Genomic DNA, 19,646 nt, shown 5'->3' with positions numbered 1-19,646 from the left:
CTCTCCTTCAGTTCCTCAACTACCTCTTTTGCTTTCGTGCTCGTCTGTGGTTGAAATTCCCAGTGCTTCTCACAAGGCTTTTGCCTGGCATGCTCACGTACTCAGCACGGCTTTAGAATCAAAACCATACAGAGTGGTGTCCAGCTGAAGGAAAATCTGGAAATCCAACGGACAAGCCGCTTGGTCCCAAGAGTGAGACCTCCGCGGTCACTTGCAGGCGTCAGTTTGAACCTCACCTTCTCTCTCTACCAACGGCTCTTTTTAGCAGCTTAACATCTCTTCCAAATAACAGTTTCTTCCTCAAATTACTAGTGCAAATTTTACTGGGATCCAAGAAGGGGAAAAAAAAAATGAAATGTTTAGAAATGGAGGGAACACTGTGTTAATTGGTAGCAGCGTGTGTGCTCCAGACTTGGCATATATCCTGCTGCCTGTAAGCTTCATTAACTTCTGATAAAAGAATAGTTAACTTCTCAGACTCCTTTTTAATAGTATTTCATTGTTTAAGAAATTAGATCATGGTTTTCTTCCACTTCTACTTGTAGCTGAATTTGTGCTTTATTTAATGACATCTAGTCTTGCTCTCTCCTCTCTATTTTATATGGTATTTCTAAGCAGGAGGGAATGCACTTGATTTGGGGTTTGGGTATTTAGTGTTTCATGAGACAATCTGAAAGTGGTTCTTTTGGCATACGTAATATTACAGAGCTCTAGTTCTAGTGGTGCCGTGACCATCAGCGCTCCCTTCGGTTGGAGCAGGAGACCTATTTGCCTGGACTTTCTCGATGCTTTCTCCTGGGGCGAGGGGGTTTTGTGATGGCAGCGGGAAGAACTGCAAGCAAAACCAGCAAACTTGTGTGCAGACCCGGCGTGGACAGCTTGGGGGGAGCCTGCGTGGACAGCTTGGAGGATGGAGCGGAACCCGGGAGGAGGAGGAGGGCGCGCAATTGTGGGGGCTCTTTCCTGGCCGAGAGGCTGAGGCAGGGCGGACTTTCCCAAAGGAAGGAAAGCGTGCGCCTAGCAGGGCTGAATCCATTGTGGCTGTTTCCCTGCGACCGAGTCTCAGCTGAAGTCAGCCTGGCTGATGCGACCAGAGAACTTCAGCCGGTCTTTTTTGCTGTTGAAATCCTGAATCATCTTTCACGGGAGGGAGAATATTAGCCAGCTGGGAAATGCAGGAATGGAGAAACCAACTTGGTCTGGTCTGTTCTGGAAAGCCTTTAAACAACCACTGCTTCCCTCTGGAAAAAAGCAATCCTCTGAAACAACCGGAGGGAGTCCCTCCACAGAGCCCCAGGTGAAACGCAGGCCCCCCACCCCTGAAATTCCCTGCGCTTTCCCTTCTGCAGCCAGCGCGGAGGGGATTTCCTACTTCCACTCTCGCACGTTCGTGAGGAAGCTCTGAATTTCCTGAAACCGGAGCACAAGGTGGTTTCCCCAGGCTTTTTCAGGAGACATTTACCTTTTATGTTACATCAGTTGCTGGAGGCAGTTGAATGGAACGAAAACATTTTGAAGAAGCCTCTTCAGAAACGCCAGCTCTCGCCTCCTCATAGCTTTTGAGGATGGGTTTAGGTTTGCTCGAGGGCCGCTCGTTTGGCCGAACGCACAATTAGATCCTTCACAAGAAGACACCTTCTGGCTGGTGTTTGTGTTCCTTTGCTACCAATTCAGGTGTTGTGTGTCTTGTGGGTGTGGAGTTTCGGGGCACCGCGTGTAAAGCACACAGCGTAGGGGCAGGCGCGCCGGTGTGATGGCAGCCTGCGTCTCCCTGCCCTGCATTAGCGGAGAGAAAACCCGAGGAACTCAGTTCTTCTGTTTTGGCTGGCCCTGCTGACCAAGCTCTACTCAATCAAATGCTCTACATACCTTGAACTTGGCCAAGAGTGTCAACTTGAGCCATGTAATTAAGCTGTGAAATGAGGCTTCCTTAGAGCAGATACAGAGCTGGGAAATGAGTAAGGAGTTTAGGAATACTCTAGATCTGCGGATTTTCAGTTATGTATTTGCGCCTGAAAATGACTCATGTCTCTTGGTAGACATCTTGGCTTCACTCTTCGTGGAAGCTTCTCTTAGCTTTATACTTATATATATATATATATGTACATATATAGGTTTAAGCTTTACAGAAGTTAGTTCTTGCAGGGAAAATCCTTGGTGCAAAGCATGTAGAGTGCTCTCCAAGCCCCTCCGGCTCTCTTAACTTTCCCAGTCCACTCCTGAGCGTTCTCCTTGAAACCCCTTGGTGCGGATCTACCAGAAGCGTAGCTAACGAAGCAGGCGCGTCTCGCCTCTCCGCTCCTGGGCAGAGGGTGAGCTGCAGTCCAGGCGCTGCCAGCCTAGAGCAGGGCCGCAGCGGCTCCTCACTCCGTTAATCACTGCCGGTTAGTGCTTGGCAGCGCCGCCAAATGGGGTCCGATTCTGCCGTTTCACCTTGTGCCTCGGCTCTAACCCTGCTCCTGCCAGCAGCTTCTTGTGCCGAGTGCCAGAGCTGGCCGCCTTTCAGCTTCTGTTCCCGCTGTAGGAAGCGTGCTCGGTGACTTAGAAGTCTGGAATCGTTCCTGTGCTCTGAATTAAGGGTTTCAAATGAAAGAAACAGCTTATTGTGCTTGGTGCCTTTTCGGGATTCTGCTGTGTTCTGCTTACATGCAGGGCAGTTATTCCCCTGGCAAGGATTTGATGATAAAATATGAGGCTTAATTTTCACGTGCTTCAGATTGTTCCCTTTTTTTTTTCCCCGTCTTTTTCCTCCAGACAGCAGCGTGCCTGCTAGAGCATCGTTCACATTGCCCTTGGGGTTTGGCGCTAGAGGAGAAATACACGTTTGAGATGGTGGGCCACTGTGGGTTTTTGTCCGGGGACGTGGCACGCCTCCCTCTGCGGAGCACTTGTCCCTGTCCCTCGCGAAGGCCGGAGTCTGGTACAAGCGCAGCATTTATGTAATTGGGCTTTGGGCTCCTGTGTCAAATCTTTCTGGTTGTGCATCATCAGCGTTTTTTCCCGCAGTGCTGCTTTGCATGCCCTTCCCCATGTCTTTGCATGATTCTGCAGTCTTCCTCGACAGAAGTTTTGTAAATTATGCTTTAGTGAAGCGACCAGGAGGAGATTTGTAAAAGCGGCTCTTTTCCCAGAGCGAGTGCCATCTCTAAGCAAGAAAACCTGCTGGTGGATGTTAATTCAGCCCACAAATCTCGAACTAGGCTGGCACGCTGTAGCTGCTCGCTCGCACTTGGTGGGGAGGAAGGTACTTGGTAACTGGAGGCTGAAATCTGATTTAAAAGCAGCAGTGCAAATGTTCCTCTGCCGGTAGGAGCGGCCTCTTCTTTCAGCTCTTTGCTCCAGCAAGGGATCACGCTGGCTGAGAGAGTTGCCTTTTCTCCCCTGCTTAATCAGGCTTTCCGGAAAAGATTCCTTTCCTTATTATCCGTGCGTGTTGGATGAAACAAACTTCTTTCTTGCAGTGGACTTGAGGGGAGGCACTCGTTAGCACAGAAATGTCTCCCTGCTTGGAGGCTGATGGACTTACTATCCGTGCCCAAAAGAGCTTGGGAGGCACCGGCGCCGGGGAAGGTGGAGGAAGGCAGCGAGGAGGTCTTCAAGCCTGGAGAGCAGCTGGCTGGAAGCACTTCGGCTTGTTTAAACTCTGTTAGTGTAGTGTTATAGAGCACTTCTGTTTTAAAATAGATAAATAAATAGCCCAGTTGTTAGACGCCTGACACCACCCCTCCCATTTCCATCCCTGCTGATACTTCCCAGCCCTGCGAGACGTGCATCCAGATTTCGGTCCCTGAAAGCTGTTCCCCTCTGTGTGGCGACCTGGCAGCTTCTCCCTCTGTCTCGCTGCTTTTGTGCCGAAGCACTGCGGCTCTCGGGCTGGTGCTTGGACTCATCCTCCAGCCGTGAGTTAACACGCCAGTGGTGAGGCTGAAGAGCGAAGCTGGCTGGGGAGGTCTAGGAAACGGCTCCTTTGAGCAAACGGCACAAAAGTTTGGACTCGCTTGAAATATATCCAGGAGTTCAGAAATAACTTGCTCTTCAGCACAGTATTGGGTGCCTCTGCAAACGCACTGTGCCGTGGTAATGGGCAACAGCCCGGAAATCTCGCTGCCTCCAGTAACACTGCTCTCAACGAGGTACCCTCTGTAGGGAAAACACACCGAGAGCTCGGAAACGGAGCTTCTTCCTGCCCAATTTACAGGAAGCCGGCTGGGTTCTGGGAGGCTGCTCGGAGATCCCAGCCTCTCTGAGGCAGGGACTACCTTGTCTGTTTTCATACAGTATTCAGCACAGCAGAGTCGTACCTGCAGTATTTGTTTTTAAAATGCTTTTCCTAACAACGCGATTGGGTCGATAACCTCTCTCTTGTTTCCCCTCTGCTAGGTTGCTATAAAGATCATTGATAAGACACAGCTGGATGAAGAGAACCTGAAGAAGATATTTAGAGAAGTTCAGATTATGAAGATGCTTTGCCACCCACATATCATCAGGTTATACCAGGTAGGAGCCCTCTGCAGTGGGTTTTCCATCCCTCTGCGCTGTAGCTTGACGGTGTCCAGTAGTGCTTTCTCCAGGGTTATCCCTCCATTTCTCCTAGGTGAAAAACCGGGGAAGTCCTTTATGTTGTCAAGGTCTCAGAGTACTTTGATTAGAGGGGCGGGAAGGGGGAAAGTGTGGCTAATCCTTCTCTTTTCTGGGAGATCACGCTTCCGCTGTGGGCTGGCCTCTTGCCATTTGTTTATGGCTATTGTGTGCTTTTCAGTTTCCCAGTTGAAACCGGATGCGGGCTCCCCTTCTCGATTGAAGGGAGAGAGTAAGTCCCACCTGCGAGCAGGACTGGCGGCACGCTGCTCCCCTGCTCTCCTCCGCCCGCCCAGGTGCCCTGTGGCCCCGAGGACTTGCTGCTCTGCTCTCCGCTTTCCTGGAAGGCGATCGATAGCAGCCGCAGACCTGCTTTTGAATGTTGTTTGCAGACATTTTCTCCAGCTTGTTTGGCACTCTTAGTCTGCAAACAAAACCTCCGGAGACAGACTCCGCGTGCGTTGCCTCTTACGCATGTATTTGGTGGTGCCCCTCCGACTGCGCGGTCAAATAGAAGAGCAAGGAGGTTGCAACAGGCCAGAGACAAGCAGACAGCAGAGTGATGGGAGCAGAGAAATAATGGAGCCCAGCACCTTGGTGAAACGTTAAATGCTGGTTTGGAAGCTGTTAGACAAGCGAAAGACTCCCTCCTCGGGCCTACAAGGGCTCAAGCAGTGACGTACAACCAGAGAGTGCTGAAAAGCTCCGTACAAACTCTGCCCTGTCGCTTGCAGGCCGGCTGTGGGCAGCTGTGGGACGCGGGCTCCTTCCCAGCGTCCTGCCGGAGCTGAGCACTGAGCGCCAGGCTGATGCAGAACTACCTGCCCCTTTGCCGCAGCGGGATGCTTGCCAGAGGCCTCAGTCGCAGCCCCTTCTGGGAAAGGAGGGGACGTCCATGCAGGCTGCAGATGGAAGGTCGGCTCTTCTTTGGGCTGGCGCACCAAGCGGAGAAAGGGCTGCCCAGGGACTTTGGTCCTGTGGGGGAGTATTCAGGTGCAAGAGACTAATTAAGATGGATGATCTCCTGTTTGCGGCTGCCCGACTCGGATGGCAGGTGTCAGAATGTTAAAAAGTTGAAATCCTGGGGGAAATATGCTGGGGTTAATTCATTTTGTAACATAATGTTCATGCGTGCATTTGAAGGGAGAAGTTGTGGTGACCCTCAGGAGAAGTTGCTGTTCCCTAGAAGCAGCTCTTGTCTGTTCAAGCCCAGTGGCTTCTGGTCTGTGCCCGATAGATAGGAGTGTTTCTTTGGAGTCCAAAGAGTTAAAGCCGAGTCGAAGTGCCAGAGGTTAATGTTTAGCTATTCTGGCCAAACCGCCAAGTGTGAACGCTCACAGCAGACACTGCAGAATTGTGGCACTTTTAAGGTACTTAGGGAACCCTTCTCTGCAAACTGACTCCTTTCTTAAAGCTTTTTTTGAGTCAAAACCCCTTTATTCAAACTGTTTTATTCCATCTAAAGCTTCTGATAGGATACTGAACAGGTGACACTTGTGGCTCGGCTTTGCTAAGGTGAGAAAGTAGTACCCACTGTGGAGCATGTTTCAGCTGGCTGTTCTTTCTGGGTACTTTCAGCGGCATTTAGTTCTAGATAAAAACTACAAAAACATGGAGTTGGGAATTCAGAGCCTTTTACAGCTTTGCATCAGGAATCTCAGTTTAAACATCGTGTTTCCTTGAGCTTATAAAACTTAAAAGGTGTAAGTGAGAGAGGAGGAAGTGCCTGTAATGGCAGTAGTCTATAGTATAAGAGATTCTGTCTGGAAACAGAAATGCGCTTAAAAATACCTACGTAAGGTAAGGCTCTTCCTGGCATGTGATGTCCCCTTTAAGTGGGAGCCGTCACAGGGAGCCCTGTGACAACGGAGCAGAACTGAGGTTCCTCTTCGTTATACTCTTGTGTTAACATTCAGAATAATAGCGATCCAGCTGTTTAAGCAGCTGCAGTGGTCTGGATCGGGCATGTGTGTGGTTTTTTAAAGCAGCAAGACTGCATGTTTGAGTCCTAATCCTAAGTAAGGAGGAGCAGCGCTGGGCTCCGAGTACCCAGCTTCTCTCTTGGGATAACAGTCGATTTCGTGTCAAAAGGTGAACTTTCACTGGGCTTTGAAGCAGAGGAAAGCCAAAGCAAAAGCAAAATGTTTCCAGGCCTTTTCTAAACACCAGGTATGGGAACTGACCGGCCGGGCCCTGGCAGCGCAGCGCTGCCGTCCTGCGGGGGAAACTCGGGGTGGTTTTCCATTGCCGGAGCGGGGAAGCCTCTTAAATAAATAGCGGCGAGTTTTGGAGTACGCCCCAAGTGTGTACTCGCCTGGAGGCAGGTCACAAAACATAATCCGGTCACAAAGCAGCCCTTGGAGCCACCCTTCCCAAATCTGCAGGCAGGAAGGCGTTATTTGCTGCTTTTCGTGTGCTCAGTGCGATTGTACGTCACCCGCTGTCTATTAAGCATTAAAAATGTAGCTGGGGCCTGTCTTTCGCATACAGTGCCTTGCCCTATGCTTTTCTTCTCCTCTGCAACCTGACAGGGACTTTCCCAGAAGCTGTTCCGGACCCTGGGGTGATTCTGGAGTGGGGGTTTCGCTCAGGGGGGTCGGACGGTGCTCAGGAATCAGCCGTGCGCTTCTGAGAGCCCCGTGTGGCATCGCGCTCCCGCCGCCCCTCGCTGCCCTTGTCTGCACAGTGCCCGGCCCTTTGAAGAAATCCCATCTAAGAAATCGCTGGCTGTGGCCTGTTGGACTGCTGCGGCCCCAAAATCCTAATACTCTCTTAAAAACACGTGTTAAAAACTTAAAAATGGGATGTTACCTGGCTGAAACGGGTGGGCTCCCTAAAGCAAAGCCTGAGCTCTGGTTTATTTCTCATGTCTTGACTCATTTGAAAGTCACTTACCAATTCAGCAAATAGTGCCCCCTTTGGCAAAATTGTGTGGGTTATTTTAGTGCCTGCAACAGACTGATTAATGAGAAATGGGAACTAGTTTGGTGGCAGCGGCCCCGGGAAGTTGCCCAGGCTGCTGGAACAAGACAGGACCCGGGAGCAAACGCTGAAGGGAGGGGAAGCAGAAGAGGAGGAAGGCGCAGGTGAAGAGTTGTGTTTAGTTATGGATTTAGTGGTTAGAACTTACTTTTTCACTGCCTCACTTTTCCCAGTTCCTGTCCATTCCTTTGCATAGCTCTGTAAGGCACGGGGGAGTAATATTTTTGATTTGATGAAAGCAGCTACACGTGTTAGAGTGAAATTGGTTTAGTTACGTTTCTTTTCGTACACAGCAGTCTCCTTATCTGTCACTTTTCCGTCCTTGTGTCCAGGTTATGGAGACGGAGAGGATGATTTATCTAGTGACAGAGTACGCTAGCGGAGGGGAAATATTTGGTAAGTACGTTTATTGCATTCTTTAATCAGATAGTGCATTTGGTCAACTACAGTAAACTGAAAATAGCTGCCACACTCTTGTTTCAGCGGAGAGATGCCCTTCAGCCTGAAAACTTTCCATTGACAAGCCGAGTAAAGAAATAAATGATACCAACTTGATGGAAAAATAACTTCCATAACCCCTCTTTCTTCTTTGGGTTTCACTGACAGGTGGTGCTGCTCCTCTTTTAGCTGACTTTGGGATTAAAGATGTTGGAAATAGTCATCCGCTTGGGTTTTAAACTGTTGCCGAATACTTTGCTTCCCAGGAAGTGACATGAAACTTGTTGCCCATAGCAGAAATGTTGGTGTTTGTTAGTAGCTTTCAAAGAAGCAGGCAGTCCTGCGGTTCTGTTGTATTTTGTTCTCAAAGCCATGTATTTTCTTATCTTTTTGATACCTGATGTTATCTTAGCACGTGTTAGTTACATCCACGTTAAACTCTGTTGTCTGCCAACAATGTTTTGGCTGAGCTTTCTTGACCACAGAAGCTATTCTTTGAAGGAAAAAAGTATCTGCGGCGCAACTGCAAGAACTGTTGACCGATTTATTCATTTGTTTGTTTTATTGCCGTGACCAGTAAGAAATCTTGTAGAAATAGAAATTTACTTACACACTGGAATTTCGTGCCAGGTGACGGAGTCAGAATTTTGCAAGATTGGTCTTTAGTTCGGCCAACGTGAGCCTCAGAAAAGGGGAAAATCCTGTGTGCTTGAAGTGAGCTGGCTTAAATCTGCATCCAGGCAGTGTCCTTGTGAGGACGGTCCCATACGGACTCTCAGCTGAATGGAAACACGCTCTGTTTTGTCCCGTTAAGTCACTGCGGAAGATTCGCTTTTGATGCCGGAGCCTCTTGCTTTGCTGGAAGAGAGGCTGAGTTGTAGTGAAAGGTGAAGCTCTTAGCGAAGCAAGAGAAGCCCCAAACTAAGGAAAATAAGACAACTTGAGCTGAAAAATGCTGGTTTCCAGTAGCTGTAATCTCATATCAGTTCCTCAGTACCTTTGTAGATGGTTGTCATGCCGCATTCTCAACATTGTCCATGTCCTTTGGATGCCTTCTCTGAGAAGGTGGCAGCTGAGGGAAGAAGCGAGTAGCAGCTGATAGTGTAAAAAAGTATAAATCACTTTTTACTTCTTCTCCCTCTTCTGTTGAATTTGGCAGAGATGGGCTCATCTTTTTTTAAACCCAGAACTATGTGCAAGCTCATATACAAACTTGGAATGAATTTTCTTGGTTGCAAAAATAGCCTTCTACATGAGTCGAAGTGAAAATCTAATTGCTTTCTGATATATCTTATGCTGTAGTAAATCCAGCTCATTAGCATGGCTAATTTCCATTACACCGCCCAGCATTTTATCCCCGTGATTGCTGGGCCCAGCCGGCTGTGTTGTAGCCCTGACGTGTCTCCAGACGGAAGCCGGTTTTGAGCATTTTCAGGGGCCGCGGGAGGCTCTGCGCGCCCTCGCTGTTAGAGCGGAGAGGGGGAAACTAAAGTCTCAGCTCTTTGTAATCAGGGTTTCCTGAGGAGCCACTAAGACTTTGTTCTAACAGCGGAAGCAATTTACAGGGAGGAAACAGCAGCCAGCTCTGGGCAGGTTTCCTCGCAGGCGTTAGCATCTCCAGTGCTGAAGAATCTCCCGTCCTCCTGCTGCTGAGAGAACGTCGGTGGCAGCGGGGGCTGCCTTCGCACCCGCTCCGGCTCTTCCCTCGTGGCACACAGCGGGCGGCAGGTGGGGCTTACCGATTGCTGAGGATGAAACGTTGCCCGCATGTTGCTTCAACTCTGTGCCCGTCCCTCTCATGGTAGGCTTGTTAGGAACCGCCGGACGTGCCGCAGGGATGGCCACGATAGGTGTGTATGGACAGCACAGTCGGTGTCACTCTGCCTGTTACTGGCCACTGGGGAATCCTCTGTGTTAACTGTGCCCGTGCTAAGTCATCTATCTCTTTTTTTTTTTTTTTCTTTATTGTCTCCTAACACCTGCACGACCTAGGTTTTAAAGCGTCGTGCTGAGCTGCAGAAGGGAGAGGGGTGCTGACAACCGTGGGTTTCTGGGTGCTACACGCTCGGTGTAAGGCCACGTGCCTCGTACAATCGGAGTTACAGCAGCACGCTTCTGGGAACTGCAAGTTCTTGTTAGAAGCAAATCTAAGTTGTTTCCCTTGATGCTTCAAAAAGACTTTCAAAGGCTTAAACTGTACCATAGAGCTGTATATCTAGGCAGTAACACAGGTTGGAATTTTTAGCTGAAAGGATGGCCGTTTCTCTAAACGCCACGGTTTCAGTCAGTCAGCGTTGGACGCTTGTCTGTGCCCTGTGGGTCGGAGCTGTGCGGGCTGTCCGGGGTGAGCACGCGGGAGAGCTGTACCACCTGGCTGGCTGCCTTCCAGTGAACGGCTGAGAGCTCCTTCGGCGGCCGGGCTGGGCCGTAAGTGTCTTTGATTCAGCTGTTACTGGAAATGTTTTGATAATTCGCTTTGTTTGTGTAGCGGTGCATGGGGATCACGGAGGAGACTTGCTTTTGCTGTGGGCTTAAGCAGCAAAATGTAAATTGTTATTTTTGTCCCTATGCATGTTTTGCGTGTGGTTGGGTTGCTGGTTTGGCATTACGAACAAATGAATGTCTGCATTTAAACATAGGGTGCTCTTTGTTCCAGGTCCCTCGAGTGTCCTTTTTTTGAGGTCAAACAGAACGTAGTCTAAAAGTCTGTTTTGATTTCAGCTGTTTACTGTGAATACTGTAAATAATCTGCAGTCCTCGTTGACAAGAATACGGACTCGGTTGATGGACAAAAATTCTCAGAAAACTTGACAAAATTATTGTCTGGTTAAGGTGGTTAGCACGTCTGCTGTCTCTGCCCTGTCTCCCCTCCTCCCGCCGGCTTCTCCTGAGCACGAACCAGACAGACGCCTTATCGTGGCACCGGGCTCTAGAAGGTCAGGCTGCTTCGGAGATCACAAGGTCACCAAATAGGCTGGAAATGTGACTTAAATCCGCCACACGGAGGAGATGTGAAGCTTAAGCAGCGTTTGCTTTCCAGACAGAAAGCAGCTCAAAAGCAGGAGGAGTCTGTCCAGAGGCGAAAAGTGGAAACTTGTGTATCGCTGCTGTCTCTTAACCAGAAGATGCTTTTTCTTTAGTGTAGGATTTTACTGGTTTTTTTAGTGCAGAGAGCAGCATCAGGTTCTTCATACAAGTACAGAGAAGAGCGACTGATGTTTTTAAGGGCTGTGAAATGAAATCGTGCATGCCTTCCTCTCTGGCAGACACTCAAAGGAGCAGCGCCGTTGGCCTCTTTGGCTCCCGAAGAGCGCGCTGACGTGTGTGCGACCCAGCGGCGGGTCTGTGCGGCTGGACTGGGCGCACTGGGGATCGGTGCGCTGGCTCCCAGCTGAACATTCGGGTCATCTCTGTAACCTCCGTCGCACGAGAGGTTTATGCGGACTAAGCTCGCAATGGTTAATTTTGGCATACAGTTGCCCTTGGTGGTATGTGAAGTATTCTGTAGCTTCATTGTTCCTGTCCTTCCTCTGGAGCTTGTGCAGAAATGTCAGCGGTCTCCAAGCGCGGTGCCTACGTGCACAGCTCGGGGACCGGCCTCCGCTCACATTTCTTCATGAAAAGCGAAATTTCACGCCTTATCTAAAAAGATTATTTTTATTTTTTTTTCACAGCCTGAGCAGGACTGAGGAATCGAAGGGGCAGCAGAGTTTTCTGCGTGAGCAGAGGTCTGGCAGGGCCGCTGCTGAGAGCAGGAGTCTGAGGTGCTCAGGCCAAGGGTGTGTGTCATCCTCCGTGCGCGGGGACAGGTGAACCTGCTTTGGGCAAAAATGTACTTGGGAGAGCCTTGTAGAAAGGCGCCTGCTGCAGCAGCTGGATTCGATTTCTTGCCCGCAGGAGAATCTCTTAAAATATTTCCCAAAACGTTGAGAGGTTGGAGCCTTGCACTTTGCTTTAAGAGCGCTTTCTGTACTGGCAGATTGCACTCCCAGATTCGAGTGGAGTACAAGGTGTGAATGACCGTGACTGGTAAGGCTTAAATTGGAGCTGGCCCTCGCTTCCCTCTGCTCTTCCCTCTCCCAGCTCTGAAGAGTAATAAATTTATGACCACGCAAATGACTTAATGAAATACGGTGGGACTATTTGAGATAGTAAATTTTGCTTTTTCTAGTAAGTGAATTGAGGGTCGTGTTGGAATTGGTGATGGATTTCCTTCCACGGCCCTGGTTCAGAGTTGCTTGCGGAATAAGTTTATCCGATGAATAAAACGTAATTGACAATTCTTTGAAAAACAACTTCGCTCTGTTGCACAACAGAGTAGTCGAACGCAGAGAAGTAGGTTGCTGTGCAGTCGGGAGCCAGCAGAACTGCTTTGACGGATCTTGGTAATTAGTATTTACTGCGAGTCAATTATGTCGCAGGTATTTTAATTAATGGGTGACTGGGAAAAATACAACCACCTGATGAGAAACCTTCAGAAGTGATTTATTTTTATTATTTTCAAGAACAGGTATCCATTGAGCTCTCCAGTTTAATCGAGTTTATGGAGTGAAACGAACTGCTTCAGCCTATTTTTGGCCAGAAGTCTTTTGAGGCCAAGTCGATGGCCCAGCTGAGGAGCAGCAGCCTCTTGAAATGGGCGAGGAGATAATAAGCCGCCGGGGTCTGGCTTGCTCATGGCTCTGCTGGCCCGCTCTGTGGCCTGCGCTGGAGGGGAGAGGGCTTGTGCAGACCTCTCCGAAGCTCTTCCCGCGAGTTGGGGAAACTCAGGAATCCTCCTGGTCCCGCGTGTGGTTACTGGGGGCTCTCCACGATGCTTCGTGGCTTTCTCCTGTATTTTTGTGGCGCTGTTCTCCGCTCCGTAATCTCGCAAACAGCTCTTCCTACCCTTACCTCTTACCGTGCCCCATCAGTTTTAGCTAGGTTTGCTTATGGGGCAGAGAGATACTAGGAAAGGGTAATAATTGTATTTTGTAATTCAACTGCTGCTTGCTTTGACTTTTACACTTTTCCTGGCAGAGTTTGTTGCCTGTTCTGCTGGCGCTTTAGGGCAGGGCGATGCTTTTTCTCCTCCTTTCTCTGCCGTTTCTCCTGCCCGTCTCCGGTCTGTCCATCCCCGCTTGCGGGACAGTATGATGAGTGGCTTCTCTAAGTCTGGGGCTGTCAGGTTTGGAGTGGATTGGTTTAAGTTGGGTTGCAGCTGTATGCCTGCCTTTCTGATCTCTTGGAGGGACTTTTCCTGCCTGCGTCTGCAGTGGTAGCTTCCAAGGAAAGCAGGAGAACGTGGTCAGAGGCAGACAGATGTACAGGCCGCTGGAGCGGGGCTGGTGTAAACTGGGGAGCGTTGGTGGGGTTTCACTCCCATCTGGTCGGGAGTGGCTTTCCCCCTGAAGAGGAACGATGTTAAATAGTTTCTGCAGCTGGTAGGTTTTTAGCTGGAAAGCTGCAGTTGAGGAGCCGGCTGTCTCTAAGTAGCTGGGACTTCACTGGTTTCGGCAAGAGTTACCTTTGGTGAGGCTTCTTAGACCAACGAGTAATTTCCTGGGAAAAACCTGAGGGAAGGAGGGATGGCACGTCGTCGCGAACCTGCACCTCTCACTGCGGAGGTAATATGGTACGAGGCTTGGTATTTGACTGAAGGAAAAGGGTGAAAAAGTCTTTTTATTTTGGTATGGAACAATGTTTTAAAACCTTTGTACTTTGCACAAGACAGTTCTGACTTTTCCAGCTAGCCCTGTCAGCTGTCCTCGAAATAGAGGAAAATTTATAATTTTAAAGCCTTTCGCTTGGAGAGAGCCCAGGTGAGGGCTGGTGGGGCCGCGCCATGCCGAAATCCCTTCCCGTGTAGCTTCAGCGGCAACCCCGTCGGGTTTGGAACCTGGAGAACATGCCGGTGCCTGTGTCGTTCCCTGTCTCCATCCTCTGCACCGCTTGCCGCAAGGGTGCTGCGTGAATAACACTTTGTTCTTCGCTTCACCCCTCACAGATCACTTGGTGGCCCACGGACGTATGGCGGAGAAGGAAGCCCGGAGAAAGTTCAAGCAAATAGTGGCCGCTGTCAACTTCTGTCACTGTCGTAATATAGTCCACAGAGATCTGAAGGCAGAAAATCTACTTCTGGATGCCAACCTGAACATCAAAATAGCAGGTGAGCTGAGACAAGCAGTGTGGGAGGAAGGCAGCTGCTTTCAGAAGTTAATAAATGTAGGCATTGGCTGCTTCCAGGTATTCAGAAAGAAGGAAACGCAGTGCAGCTAAAGGAAGCTTTGGATTTCTGCGTGGCCTGCTGCCCAGAGCTCAAACTGCCAGGGTGCAGCCAGGAGATTTATATGTCCCTTCAAGTAGTGCAAATTAGAAGAAGGAGGGGAAAAAAAAAACCCTGGGTTTGGCTTCGTAGGCAGATATGTGGCTATGGATACACAGTGTTCCAATACGCTGGGTAATGAGCGAGACTAATATTTTTAAAATGACCTTGTTTTAAGTCCTGCTGCCTGTTTTAGGACTTCTTTGAAGCAGGTCAGACTAGGTGAGAGGGAAAGAATGGGAAAGTAAGGCGGTAAAGAGTATGGTAGAGCAGCGAAAGGGAAGACTGCACGCTTGGGGTCATTTCACGGTGCTGTCTGACAGAGCAAGAGAAGAACCCCAGGGCTTTGGGTATTTTCTTCACCGCAGGGAGAAAAGCTGAAGGCCTTTCCAGTCTGTTCCCAGCGTCTTGCTGGGCGGTGGGGTTTTTTCGCTCCTGACTGCCCTCCTAGAGAGCTCGCGCCTCGGGCAGTTCCTAGGTGGAGCTGACACAGGCTGCGTGTCTGCGATCCCCTTGTCCGGGAGCCTGAGCCTCGGCTGCTGAGCTCGCTGATGCGCTGACTAGGCCTGACTTCATTTAGCTTTGTGGGATTAGGTAGCAACCGATTGAAACAAGAGGATTTAATACCGCCCCGGTCATCTCATTTTGTGCGCTTTTGCGTTGGAAGAGCTCGTACTTACCACTTAATTCTACTAGAGCCTAATGCAGAGAGAGCGGTTTTGGAAAATGCTTTGTTGCCCCCTCTCTTAATAGGCTTCCTTGGAGAGCTTGTCAGCTTTTACAAGGATTTATAACTTGATTTTTTTTATTTATTTTTTTTACGTGCTTAGGGCTACAAAACTTTTCAGCGAGGGAGAAATTTTAATACTGTGAGTCGTGGATACTCTTCTAGCTTGATAGCATCTTGGCGAGAGAAAACAGTCTTGTTTGTCACGTTACTGTTCTCTTATGTACCATCCGTAGGTGTTAAACAGTTGGTTTGTAGTAAAATGATCAGTAATTTCTTGGGTTTCTCTCATCCTCACTTTGTGAGGAGGGAACGGGGAAGGAATAGAAAGGAGTGAAGGACTTCCATGAAACTTCCTCTGGATACTTCATAGTATAAACCATGTCTTGCTTCGCTTTGGCACAAGGACACTAACCTGTTGTGGGAGCAGAAGATGAGCAAGAGACGCCGCTGGTGAAGCAGGAGTTGGTGGTGGGGTTTCCTACGTAATCTGGGCTGCCTTGCGCGGCACGGCGTTCGGTGGCCAGCTGAAAGCGGGGCAGCCCACGCTTCCCAGGACTGCGCTGTGTGCGGGCACTGAGAGAAATCCACTGATGACGTGGGGAAAACAGCCTGGTTTTGCCGGTCAGACTCATTCCCTGCAGGGAAGAGCCCCTGTACTGGAGAGGGGCAGCAGCAGGCTCCTGTCGTAGCCCCGGCGCCGGGCGGTGGCGGGAGCGGGTGGCAGGTAACGGGGCGGCTGCAAGAAAGGCTGTTCGGGAGGTCTTCGTGAGCAGCGCTTTCTGGTAGCTGCTTTGTGTGAGCAGATGCGCTAGTGATTTGAGGCCATCTTGTGTTCGCGGGGTAAAATCCAATCTGCGTGTAGAGGGGGAAGGGTGCCTAGCAAATAAAAAGAAAGAAAAAACCAAACTTCAAAACTAACTCAGGTAGAAACTGCACTAGGGCTGGATTTCCTACAGAAATGTCCGCGTGAGTGTGCTGACGAGCTCTGTGAACGTCTGACCATTGTGGAAACTTTTGTTTATCTAAGGGAGTTGGAAACTCTTTTCCTTCCAGATCTCTGCTCCCAGAACGGACTCTAGAAGACAGTTCCCACCCTGGTGGTAGTAGTGTTTTACTTGGCAGCGAGACGTAGTCGTGATTTGAAAAGTAGCCTGGAAAAGCTGATTTACGGTATAGGATTTTCCAAGTATTACGTTTTGTCCCTATAACTCATCAGTTACAACTTGACACCAGTTCTTCCATTGTTTCAAGAGCAAAAAGAGAAGCGATAGCAGCTGATCTCTTTCGCACCAGAGCTCCCCGAATAAATCCTACAGAACTACGCAAAGCCCTGTTACACGGGATGGAGCCGCAGCAAAGCCTTCGCCGCTGAACCTCTGAACAGGGTCTAACTCAAACCTCTTCAATAATGCAGTTCATGTATCTCTAGCTTCCGCCAGCTAAACACGTAGAGTGTCACCTGAGGGCTCTGGCTGGTAGGTCTGGTCACTTCTATCGGCCAAGCAGCAGCGCCGCAGGTAGCCTGAAGGATGCAGTGAGCCGGTGTGGCATAAACGCAGCGCTGAGGCCGGGACTGCAGCTCTGTGGCTCCTCCGATACCAGTATGCACACGCAGCCTCTACTAATGTGCATAACTCCATCAGCTTTTGAAGCTTTTCAGACCTTCCAGAGTCTTGCCAGCGGAGATTTTCGAGCGCATTACTGCTGACCTCCATTTGCAGCTTGGCGTCCCTTGCTCAGCGTTAGTGGAGTCACGGACACCGAGCGAGACAGCGCAGCGGTCTGCAAGTGGGTTAGCGCCGCTCTTCTCGCTCGCTGGCGAGTACAAGTGTGCTTTTTGGGTTTGGGGTTTTTTGACTGATTGCAACTATACTATTTTTCCATAAAGAGTAAGATACAAACGCTGTTCCCCTCGCTCTCACTTTTCCCGTGGACGCTTTTTCTCCGGCGTACCTTCTCAAAGTCTGAGTCAGTAGCTGCTGGCACTGTGTTCGCTTGTGCTCCCAGTCCGAGGGTTCAGCCAGGAGTTGAGATGATTGCTAAATGCCCAGGCCTTCCCGGGGTATGGTTTCGGAGAGGAATCCCATCTATGCGTTGCTTTGCATTCGTTTGCAAGAGTCTGCTCCCTCTTTCACCTGCTGAGGATAAAAGTCCCTGTTGTGCAGACACTGAAGCACCTCCCTGGAGCTCTGCTCTGGGGAAGCGTGAGGGACGGGGCCCACTTTTTTTGTAGCGCACAGATATTTCTTGTAGATATTTTCCCTATAGCACACGATCGTGACTTTTAATTTGCTCTTCAAAAATGCCCTTTTCCCTCTGCATCTGTTTGTGGCATGAGACCTGTTGCTCCCTGGGGATTTGGATTTAGATGTCTTTCCTTGGACTGGGGTGACTTGCCATAGTTTTTAAGAAAGCTTATTTAAATCACTGTTTGGGGGGGTTTTGTTTGTTTTTAGACTTTTGTTTTGTTGCTTTGGGGTTTTCAAATCCTCTCCCTTAACTTTTGGGGGGGGCTTTTAAAAAGCCTGCTGTTCTCACCAGCCTTGTCCTCAGCTTGCGCAGCACAGGTGGGCTCTGGAAGCCATTTCCAGCCTTTGAAGGGCGCGTCGGGCAAGACGGAGCTGAGCAGTGTCTCACCAGGAGCCCACAAAGTGCCGGCTAGAGCCGCAGCTCTCCACAGCCTGAGATCCGGGGCAGCCGTGGCTGAAGCTCCAGGAGCTGCGGGATGAACGCGGCCATGCCCGCAGCACCTCTGCCCCCCGAGCCCGGCTCACAACGGAGAGGCGGCGGGGCTGCTCTCTGCCCCCTGCTCTCCCCTCTCAGAAAGAGCTGTGAACCCCTGGGCTCATTCCAGCCCCCTGTGAGAGAGGGGTAGAGTTTCAAAGACAGCCAATCTCCTGCAGCTCGGAGGGAGCAGAGAAGGTTGCCGGAGGCAGCTGTTGCGTGTCCGTTCAGCAGCAGCGGTGGCCGCCAGCCGGCATGGCAGGGCCTCGCCCTCGCTGCAGAACGTGCTGCTGCTCGCTTGCCGGGCTGCCATCGAATGTGGCCGGGGCAGCCGCGCGGGGGACACCTCGATCCTCTGTCCTGTGCAGAGCTGGAGCTGGTGCCGGGCTGCACGGGGTGATATTCACAGCTTCCACAACATGACTGGTTCCCTGCATGCTGCAAAGCCCACCTGAGTACACGCAAGGACCAAAAAAAGTAACTAAACCAGAAAAATTTGCTCAAAATAGGTGAAGTATCAAAATTCCAGCATGTTCTTGCACAGCCGGAAAGAGTTTACATCTAAACTTGAGTACAAATGCTTTGTTGTTAGATGGAAATAGGTTTAGTGCTGCGGTTCTTATTGCTTGTTCTGGTAGCCGTAATTCAGGCACTTGTTACACAGCGTACTTTAAACACGAGACGGAACAGCTCAAAAGCTTGCAGAGGTGGAAAAGACAATTGTGCAGCTGTGTACTGTTTCCCTGAAATAGTCCTCCAAAGGCTGACTGCTCCTGTGTTTTGGAAGTTCAGATGACTTCATTTCCAGCAGTAAAAACCCAAAGGATGTTTAACTGCCTTGTTTTGATCCTGCGATGCTTTTAAAGAACACTTACCATCTCTGTGCTGTGTTTTGAGGTGGGGTTCGAGCAGCGTCGTCTGTACTCCAGGTGTCTCCGCAGGAACACGCCACGCTAGGAATTCTTCACGAGCCTATGCCATCGCGACGGTGGGAATCTTGCCCCTGCGAGGGGATGGGGAGAAGGAAAGGAAATTTGGCTGTTCCCTCCTGGAGCTGAGCTGTGCCCAGCTCTGCCAGGTGGGCTGCTGGGTGGTGCGAGGCCGTGTGAAGGAGGAGAGGAGTCCCCTCAAATCAGGTCACGGAAAATGCCGTAAGGAAAGCCGCGATGGCGAGTGGGAGCACGGACTTGCCGGCACATTGTCTGCGGGGTTTTCCCTGCCTCCTGCGTGCAGGTGTTGGCCGTCACTGCCCGCGCTGGTGGAAAGAGGATTTTGTCTAAAAGATGACAACTGTTTTCCTTTCAGTGGGGTCATGCTGAATGTGTTAGGGCAAACCTGGAGTTTTAGACAATTTAGGAAAACAAACCTTTCTCTGACTAAAGAATGTATGCCAAAGTCCTTATCTTCTAAAGCATGGATAAGTGCTGTAAGGAAAAACACGCAGATAAAAACAAAAATGAATTTTCAAGATGAACGGGTATTTATTTCAAGAAACGGGAAACACTTTTGTGGGTTTGGATCTCAAATATTCTTTATTGTTTGTATGCGAGTCTTAAAATATGCATTTTCAGTCAAATTCTCCTTGCACAACACTGGGATTTCGTGTTTTGCCGACAGGTAGGCGCTCAGCTCTGCATTATCCCAGATACGCTGCAGTTCTGACCAAGGATGGAATAAAAATTAATCTTAAGCTCTTTATAAGAGATTTTAGCTTTCTGCAGCTGTACTGTATGTTTTTGCCACGATGCTTTTTGCTTTAACCAGAACGTGCCAACGGAGTATTTCTGGCCCTCCTTGGTTTTTTTCCCAGCATTTCTCTTGCGAGCCTGCTGTGAGGAGGTGCAAATGCCATGAAAAATGTCCCTGTTGCTGTGGGTCCCCGTCCGAGCG

The 19,646-nt window shown here is 49.9% G+C and overlaps 1 protein-coding gene across 5 annotated transcripts in view; it reads left to right on the top strand.

Moving 5' to 3' along the window:
* SIK3 (SIK family kinase 3) overlaps window positions 1-19,646 on the top strand; it is an 88,581-nt gene that overhangs the window by 42,874 nt on the left and 26,061 nt on the right. For 4 of the 5 annotated variants that reach the window (XM_063354987.1, XM_063354990.1, XM_063354988.1 and 1 more), the window contains exons 2-4: window positions 4,381-4,497; window positions 7,893-7,956; window positions 13,985-14,146. In XM_063354987.1, the coding sequence (XP_063211057.1) occupies window positions 4,381-4,497; window positions 7,893-7,956; window positions 13,985-14,146 (343 nt within the window). Of the gene's footprint in view, window positions 1-4,380; window positions 4,498-4,820; window positions 5,633-7,892; window positions 7,957-13,984; window positions 14,147-19,646 lie in introns of those variants that run through there. The other variant, XM_063354991.1, reaches the window with a different exon arrangement.

This window comes from Chroicocephalus ridibundus, chromosome 18 (genome assembly GCF_963924245.1).
Source record: "Chroicocephalus ridibundus chromosome 18, bChrRid1.1, whole genome shotgun sequence".
In the NCBI taxonomy this organism is placed as follows: domain Eukaryota; kingdom Metazoa; phylum Chordata; class Aves; order Charadriiformes; family Laridae; genus Chroicocephalus; species Chroicocephalus ridibundus.
The sequence above is the reverse complement of the archived record's forward strand: the minus strand, read 5'-3'. Positions and strand labels throughout refer to the sequence as shown.